At 36.9% G+C, this 8198-nt stretch overlaps 3 protein-coding genes across 4 annotated transcripts; 2 read left to right on the forward strand and 1 right to left on the reverse strand.

The window, feature by feature from the left end:
* The first annotated feature begins 1555 nt into the window (after positions 1-1555).
* LOC106324462 (GDSL esterase/lipase At4g26790) lies at positions 1556-3311 on the forward strand. Its single transcript, XM_013762427.1, has 3 exons — positions 1556-2055; positions 2389-2878; positions 2948-3311. The coding sequence occupies exons 1-3, from the start codon at positions 1684-1686 to the stop codon at positions 3139-3141; spliced, it is 1056 nt and encodes a 351-aa protein (XP_013617881.1). The 5' UTR covers positions 1556-1683; the 3' UTR covers positions 3142-3311.
* A 701-nt stretch (positions 3312-4012) lies between these two features.
* Positions 4013-6424, forward strand: LOC106298437 (pentatricopeptide repeat-containing protein At4g26800). 2 transcript variants are annotated; one of them, XM_013734575.1, is made up of 3 exons: positions 4013-5353; positions 5450-5873; positions 5975-6424. In XM_013734575.1, exons 1-2 carry the CDS (start codon positions 4124-4126, stop codon positions 5627-5629), a joined length of 1410 nt encoding a protein of 469 aa, XP_013590029.1. In that variant the 5' UTR covers positions 4013-4123; the 3' UTR covers positions 5630-5873; positions 5975-6424. The 2 variants fall into 2 exon arrangements, with proteins under 2 accessions (XP_013590029.1, XP_013590021.1); XM_013734567.1 differs by having other exon boundaries at positions 4013-5873.
* Positions 6339-7201, reverse strand: LOC106298453 (upstream activation factor subunit UAF30). Its single transcript, XM_013734584.1, has 3 exons — positions 7049-7201; positions 6739-6935; positions 6339-6645 (listed from the first exon to the last, which is right to left on the reverse strand). The coding sequence occupies exons 2-3, from the start codon at positions 6910-6912 to the stop codon at positions 6511-6513; spliced, it is 309 nt and encodes a 102-aa protein (XP_013590038.1). The 5' UTR covers positions 6913-6935; positions 7049-7201; the 3' UTR covers positions 6339-6510.
* Between the last annotated feature and the right edge of the window lie 997 nt (positions 7202-8198).

Genomic DNA, 8198 nt, shown 5'->3' on the forward strand with positions numbered 1-8198 from the left:
TGTCTAGTTTCTTATTCTTAATTTGATTATCTTATGATACTAATAGTAAAATAAATATAATTTGTAAATGAAATAATAAAAATTAGTAAAAGTAATAAAATGATGAAAAGTCTTGCTATTTTTAGGTGTGAATAAATTAAATAAAATATATTTATATTATTTTATTTATTTCTTGAATTTTAGAGACCAATAAGTGTGAGAAGGATTAGATAATACACAATTAGAAATTGATGGAGAAAATTGCAATAATTTAAAAGAAGAACAATTTAAATACAAAAAAAAAACATGAGGACACATGTCAACAAACCCCCCTTCCACATGTCATAAGAAGAGAAAAAATCAACTTTATATATATAGATAGATTATTTTATGATTTAGTTGAAATATCTTTTGTGAACAACATTTGTTATTATTTTTAACATTTTTTTAACTAATATGAAGCTTTAGAATGTAAAATTTAGAGTTTTTAAATGTTTTGTTTTAATTATTAATAGTTTCATTTACGTTGTTTTGTCAAATTTTAGATATATATGACAAATATTCAACTAAAATTGATGGAATTGGGTATATCATGTCATTTTCAGATCCTAAATATCCGAATCCGACCCGGACCCGATATGAACCCGAAAAATTACGGGTATTTTATGGGTATTTTAATTATAGACCCGAACCGACCCGGACCCGAGAAGAACCGACCCGAACCCGAACCGAAAATTTCTAAGTACCTATTGGGTCTAAATATTTAAGACCCGAAAAGATCCGGATCCGAAAAGAACCGATCCGAATCCGATCCGAACGCCCAGGCCTCTTTCTAATAAGAGAACTACTGGTAAAAAAAATCTATGAAATCTTTGAAAACACCTATCCACCCATTACCAATCAGAACCCAACCACATCTAAACAAAAGAAGAGGTTATACAAAATCAAGGAAATAGAACTTACTTTAGGTGAACTAAAAGAAACAAAGTAACTTTTTAACGCTCATTGTCACATTTGACACATGAGCTACACTTCGTGACAAAAAAAAAAAAAAAAACATGAGCTACACTTTTCTTGCCGTTACTTGTTGTTGTCGCTGCACCAACCAAACTATATGGGTGAACCAAAAAGCCCCAAAACGTGCAAACATAGATTACAAAAGCATCCGAGCGTTAAGAATAAACCAAACTTCATTGGATACTTTAAAGCTTTCTTTGTCATGTGAACACAATTCTTAGTTTGAAGACCCTGTACGAAAACAAATGTGACGACAAGACGTAGTCACACGTAGAACTCAGTGCGTGAAACTGGTCAGAAGAAGATGCGTTGCTATACACCTGAAGCTTGTAAGACTACGAATCCTTCTACTTCAAGTTATTCTTACCTGTCTCTCTTTTTAAGTAGATATTTAATACCGTTTCTTTGGTGCATACTATTAATGAGTCTTATCATTTTCGGCTCATTACTCACCTCAACTAACTCCAGACCAGTCTCTGTGGCCAAAATTAAACATAGGCTAAGGAGTATTAAATAAGCATTATCTAACAAAGGGACCAAGCTATTCAGTACAAAAAGAAGGCAAAGGTTGTCAGGTTTGGTATTAAGTACCTCTCCTTCCTCCAGTTATATGCTTGCGTTGGCTGTTCTTCCCAATCACTTGTGAGAGTCTTGTTTGCAGAATTTGAAAAACTTAACGTAAAAAGCATGCTGCGAAACAGAGTTCTTGCGTTCTTGCTGCTTGCAACTCAGCTCTTGGTGGAGATACCTGGAACGAGTGCGAAAGTAGCAGCACTTATAGTATTCGGGGACTCAACAGTGGACTCAGGGAACAACAACCAGATCTCTACGGTTCTAAAGAGTAACTTCCAGCCGTATGGCCGGGACTACTTTGACGGCAAAGCAACTGGGAGATTCTCAAATGGTCGGATAGCTCCAGATTTCATTTCTGAAGGTTTAGGACTCAAGAACGCAGTCCCTGCTTACCTAGATCCATCATATGACATTAAAGACTTCGCCACTGGTGTCTGTTTTGCTTCAGCTGGAACAGGCCTAGACAATGCAACCTCTGATGTGTTAGTAAGTCAACCATAGCTCCATGTCTTCAACTTCATACATTCTCAGTTCCAAAATAAATTTTTTTTAAGGTAAAATACTCATAAGAAAGTTATCTTTTATTTAAAAAGTATTATCAAATTATAAATTAAAAACTGCTCAATCAATTATAAAATAGGCTATAAAATATAACTGGTTACTCACTTACTCAGCTTTTGATAAAAAATAATATTTACCTAGAAATCTAAAAACATCTAAGATATTAGAACATAAAAATGATTAGAACATAAAAATGATTTTTAACCATGTTAAAAATTATTATAATGTAACCGACATGGTTTCTTTGAAATGTCAAAGTCTGTGATGCCGCTTTGGAAGGAAGTGGAGTACTACAAAGAGTACCAGACCAAGCTAAGAGGCTACTTGGGTAAAGATAAAGCTAATGAAGTTATCAGAGAATCACTTTACCTGATTAGTATCGGAACCAACGATTTTCTTGAGAATTACTATCTTCTTCCTCGCAAGTTGCGTAAGTACTCTGTTGATGAGTACCAAAACTTCCTGATAGGACTCGCTGGAGAGTTCTTGACAGATATTTACAGACTCGGAGCTCGTAAGATGTCTTTCTCTGGACTATCTCCTTTTGGATGCTTGCCACTTGAAAGAACAACACAGATCTTTTATGGAAGCAAATGTATAGAAGAGTACAACATTGCTGCTAGAGACTTCAACACCAAGATGCAGGATAAAGTATTTAAGTTGAACAAAGAGCTGAGTGGAGTCCAGCTTGTATTTTCAAACCCGTACGACTTGGTTTCAGACATCATACACCATCCCGAAGCATTTGGTTAGTACAAAGTTGTAACACGAGCACTGATGAAGAATTGTTCTGTTAATCTTTCTGATTGTGTCACAGGTTTTAATAATGTAAGGAGTGCATGCTGCGGAACTGGGTACTATGAGATGAGCTACTTGTGTGATAAAATGAACCCTTTCACATGTACTGATGCGAGCACGTATGTGTTTTGGGACTCGTTTCATCCAACAGAGAAGACGAACGAAATCGTAGCAAACCATATTCTGAAGTATGATTTAGCTCGGTTTCAGTGATAAATAAAAGTGTCATTAATCCAAGCAGAATGTTTTTTACCTACTACTACATTCTTTCTCCTACATGGTACCAATGTCTTAGTCAAGGTTCTTGATATCTCGTCAAGCTTCTAGAGTGTTGTATAAGAACCATTTTAATCGGTGGCCGTATAATTATCTTAAACATGCTCTATAATGTTATCAAGATAGATCAGATTTTAGTGTGAAGAAATAATAACGCACAAATGGAATTGAATCCTGAAGCCAAAAAGCATAACCGTTAACAGACGTGCCTCTCAATGTATATAGGAATAACATATTGTGATGATTCTACATCAAAGTTTTGAAAGACTAACATAAATATACATAAAGAATTTGAGCTAATTAATTTTGAATTAAAAATCTAAAAACTTTAACATGATGGTTAACTCTAATTAGAGAGACCAAAATAGGTTTTTTACTGGTCACAAAATGGAATTCAGTTTATAATATGTTGATAAAAACAATTATTTTACATTGAAAATTTGAAAAAAATAATATACTGTTATATGAAAAGTTCGAATCAACTCATTTATTATCAATTGATTTGATTTGAATTTATTTTTTTTTGTTTTTGCTAAAAAATTTGAATTAGAATTTCATAAAAGTTTAATGCATATATCTATTCGATTCCAGAATAAAGAGGAAATGTAATCTCCAAGTAAAAAAATATGTCAGTTTCAATGGTAAACAAGAAGAGCAAAATATTGAATTCGTGCAAACCGGTTCAATTTTGAAAAACCCGTTTTAAAGCGACTGGTTTATCAATTTATTCGGATCCAATATAAACCAAAACCCTAAAACCTCGATTGTCCGTTAACCGGTTATTTCTCTCTTGCGCCTTCTTCTCTGTCTCAATTCTCACTTCAGTTAACAAATGTATCCCCGGTTCAGGGTTTAGGGTTTATGGTCGAGCAACTCATTTGGGAGCGAACCCAAATCAAGCTGAAGGCAAGTCGATTGAATGCGGTGGCCGATCCCGACTGCGATTTCGTCGACGGCTAAGGCGCTTCTTCACCGATACTTCCCGAAGAACGGTATCATCGCTCCTTCGTTTCGGCTCTGCAAGTTTCGAGCTTTCTCTAGCGCTGTTGACTACCGAGAGATACTGAGAACTGGGCTTCGCGGTATCAAGCACGATGAAGCTGTGGACTTGTTCGGTTACATGGCTGAGTCTCGTCCCCTGCCTAACATCATCGAGTTCAACAAAGTACTGACTGCTATCGCCAAGATGAAGAGTTACGAAACTGTGATCAGACTCTGGAGTATTGTGGAGGATGATGAGGGTATAGAGATCTCGCCTGATATCTACACCTGCAACATCTTAGTGAAGTGTTTTATCCGCTGTTGTCATCCTTGTCTTGCTATGTCTTTTCTTGGGAAGATGTTGAAGCTTGGTGTTGAGCCGGATGTGGTTACGGGCAGCTTGTTGGTTAATGGGTTTTGCCAGATCAATAGATTTGATGAGGCTTTCTATGTGGCTGAGCAGATGAAGAAGATGGGTGTTACCCTTAATGTTGTAGTCTACACCATACTCATTGATGGTCTCTGTAGGAATAGGTTTTTGAATGAAGCGATTAATGTTTTTGGCCTTATGGAGAACGAAGGAGTTACTCCGAATGTGTTTACCTACACCTCTCTCATTAGTGGTCTTTGTAACGCTTGTAAGTTGAGTGAAGCCTCTCACGTACTTCGGCAGATGATCTCCAGGAAAATCGACCCGAATGTAGTCACTTTCACTACACTTATCAATGCGTATGTGAAAGCTGGGAAGTTTTCGGAATTTTGGGAGCTGTACCAGGAGATGATCAAGATGTCTATAGATCCTAATGTTGTCACTTACACTTCAGTGATCAATGGGTTGTGCATGCACAATCATGTAGATAGGGCCAAGAAAGCTTTTGAAGATATGCTAAGGAATGGGTGCGCCCCAAATGTATTGACTTACTCTACTCTTGCATATGGACTTTTCAAGTCCAACAGGTTCAACGAAGGGATTGAACTTTTAAAGGAGATGTCTGACAGTGGAGTTGCTGAAAACACAGTCTCTCGCAACACCCTTATCCAAGGGTGTATTCAAGCAGGCAAAATCAGTTCTGCGCAAGAACTTTTTGAAAGGATGCCTTCTGATGGTCTGCCTCCCAATATTAGGAGCTACAACATTGTGTTAGCTGGTCTATTTGTTTATGGAAAGGTAAAGAAAGCATTGAGTACATATGAACTTATGCAAAAGACTAGAAATGATCTTGATATTGTTACATATACTATCATGATTCATTGGATGTGCAAGGATGGTAAGGCGGATGAAGCATTTAAGTTGTTCTTCAGCCTAAGCAGTAAAGGAGTGGAGCCTGATGATAAAGCGTACACGGCAATGATCTCAGGGTTGAAGAAGAACGGCATGCTGGCTAGAGCGCATGCATTGACCAGGGCTTACCAGAAATACAAGCGGAACAGAGGAAGTATATAGGGGATTTCTAATGGGACACATTTACGCACTCCAAGCTCCTTAAGATATCTCTGTCCAAGCTCCATTCAATGGTATGCCTGCGCCTGGAAAGAGCAACACGTATCTGTTACAGAAGCAAGTGTATCAATGAAGAGGCCAGAGATTTGAAAAGGCAAGTTGGAGAATGAGCTGAACAGAATCCAGCAGGTTTTTCAAATCCATACAACATTGGTCTTTGAAAACATAAAGAATCCTGAAGCATTCGGTTAGTCATATAAGTCTTGTATCCTCTGCTAAGTTTTTATGAGTGTGTCAGCTACTCTTATAGCAAGAACTTTTCTGACCGTATTCTTATTCCTCTTGCAGGTTTCCAAAGTGCAAAGGGATACTAGGAGTTGAGTTACTTGGCTGATAGAATCGAAGCATTTCACAAACTGACTGTTTTACATCAAAACATTTCATAGGGATACTAGGAGTTGAGCTACTTGGCTGATAAAATCAAGTCATGCCACAAACTGACTGTTTTACATCATACATTCTTTCTTCTACTAACTAACTTTCATTATGTGTTGTTCTTACAAATTTGTAGCTTGTACCAATGATCAGTCAGGTTGCTTGGTCTAATTTTAACCAAGCTTCCAAAATGTTGTAAAAGAACCATTTTTATCACTAAATGTTTGTGAAAGTACTTAAGATGATATTTAGATGTTATAAAAGACGTTAGATCACTACCCGGCAGAGAGCAACCGTTTACAAAATAATACAGACACGGAATTTAATCCAGAAAACAGAAACGCTGAGAGACCACTTGTATTTCAAATATAATTCAACTATTAGAACAAGTATCATATCTCTATGTACTCCATAACAGAGATGAAAACAAACAAAGAATCCAATGTTCTTCAATTCGACTTTGGTGTCTTGGTGAAATGCAACTTGATAAGAGAAGGAAGATCAACTAGCTCCACTCGCTGCCTCCCAAGCAAAATGCTCTTCAGCTTTTCATCACAGTTAACCACATTCTTGTTCTTTGGATCCTTTTTTTTAAGAAACAACAATAAAACAATCAGGCAATGATACGAACAAAGAAACAAAGAAACATTATAACTAAATGGTCCCTTGTTTCTGACCTGGAGATTGTTGGTCTTGATGTAAGACCAGACACGCATGAAACAACCCAGACGAGAAATCTGAGATTGACCAAGGAAGTCACGCAGAGTAGATGGAAGGTTCACGAGGTCAATCAAATTCCCAAGCTTCTTGGGATTATCAGTTATCGCCTTCTTCAACCTCTGCGGCTGCATCTTGATTCTAAACAGCAAAAATTCTACGCCAATACACAACCAACACTAGAAATTCAACTACTGATTCCTCTTTGGGGAATTTTATCGAGCACTTAGTGCGCAATGAAAAGAAAACGAAACTCGAACTTAAACTTACCCAGGAGATGGTAATGTAAGCTAAACGCAACAACAAGTTAACGCAAAAGTAGCTGAAGCTTTTACACCGCAACAGTCGCAGTTTAAAATGCTTCGACGTTTGAAACGCTGTAAGCTTGCAACTTTGATAAAGGAAGAAAGTTAAAAGACTAGAGGCTAGGCTTGAGCGTTTTTAACTCAACCCGAAGTATCTACCTAGACCCGAACCGGAAAAACCGAAACCGAATCCGAACTGTTATACAAAAATATCTGAACGGGATTTATGAGTTTAGTATTTTGGTGTTTGGCTATAATCCGAATCGAACCAACATCCGAATTAGGATTCGAAGATATCCAAAATTAGTTAAATATGTTAAAGTTTTTATATATTAAAATGATTTAGATATTTTAGGATATTCAAAATATTTTTTTAGATTGTTTTAATTGTTATTTTGAATACTTTTTTAGTTAATTTAGATAGTTTAACTAATTTTTAATTAGATTTGTAAACAATTTATATATTTATCAATAAAGTTTTTAGCAATTTGGATATGGACCCGAGAGATACTCTCAAACTGGCAGAAACGAAATCGTTACTTTGGGTGGAAGCACAAAATTCTCAGACTCAAGATATGGAACGCACCCAAATTCAAGTATCTTTGATAATAACGAGTATACCAGGTAGATGGTGTTTTACAGACGGATCTTGGAAAAATGAGGATAGTTTTTCAGGGCAAGGGTGGTATAGTACCCTGGAAGGCTATGATGGACTAATGGGAGCAAGGAACTCGAGAGCGAGTCAGTCGCCACTACACTCAGAGATAGAGGCTCTTATATGGGCAATGAAATGTATGAGGAATCTTAGACAAGCATGGGTTACTTTTGCAACGGATAGGGCTCAAATGGAGAAGATGCTGTCGGAACCAGAAGAGTGGCCAGCCTTTGCAAGCTATTTGGAAGACATAAAAGTTTTAAAGAGGAGTTTTAACAGCTCAGAGATCATTCATATACCACGGACACAGAACTAAAAGGCGGACAGTCTCGCACGCAGTGTAAGAAAGCAACCGTCTTTTGTCGTCCATATGGATGCAGAGCTACCAGGGTGGTTCGCAGAGTCTACATGAATCTGCTTTTTTTGCTGACAAAAAAAAAAAAAAAAAAAAAAAAAATTT

The sequence above is a fragment of the Brassica oleracea genome, chromosome C1, assembly GCF_000695525.1.
Source record: "Brassica oleracea var. oleracea cultivar TO1000 chromosome C1, BOL, whole genome shotgun sequence".
Lineage (NCBI taxonomy): Eukaryota > Viridiplantae > Streptophyta > Magnoliopsida > Brassicales > Brassicaceae > Brassica > Brassica oleracea.

Bases quoted from the DNA above. Each gene is read 5' to 3' on its own strand.
- LOC106324462 (XM_013762427.1), top strand. From the start codon at position 1,684: ATGCTGCGAAACAGAGTTCTTGCGTTCTTGCTGCTTGCAACTCAGCTC. The intron at 2,056-2,388 runs GTAAGTCAACCA...GAAATGTCAAAG, and splicing joins ATGCAACCTCTGATGTGTTA to TCTGTGATGCCGCTTTGGAA. The intron at 2,879-2,947 runs GTTAGTACAAAG...ATTGTGTCACAG, and splicing joins ACACCATCCCGAAGCATTTG to GTTTTAATAATGTAAGGAGT.
- LOC106298453 (XM_013734584.1), bottom strand. From the start codon at position 6,912: ATGCAGCCGCAGAGGTTGAAGAAGGCGATAACTGATAATCCCAAGAAG. The intron at 6,646-6,738 runs GTCAGAAACAAG...CTTAAAAAAAAG, and splicing joins TCAAGACCAACAATCTCCAG to GATCCAAAGAACAAGAATGT.
- LOC106298437 (XM_013734567.1), top strand. From the start codon at position 4,124: ATGCGGTGGCCGATCCCGACTGCGATTTCGTCGACGGCTAAGGCGCTT.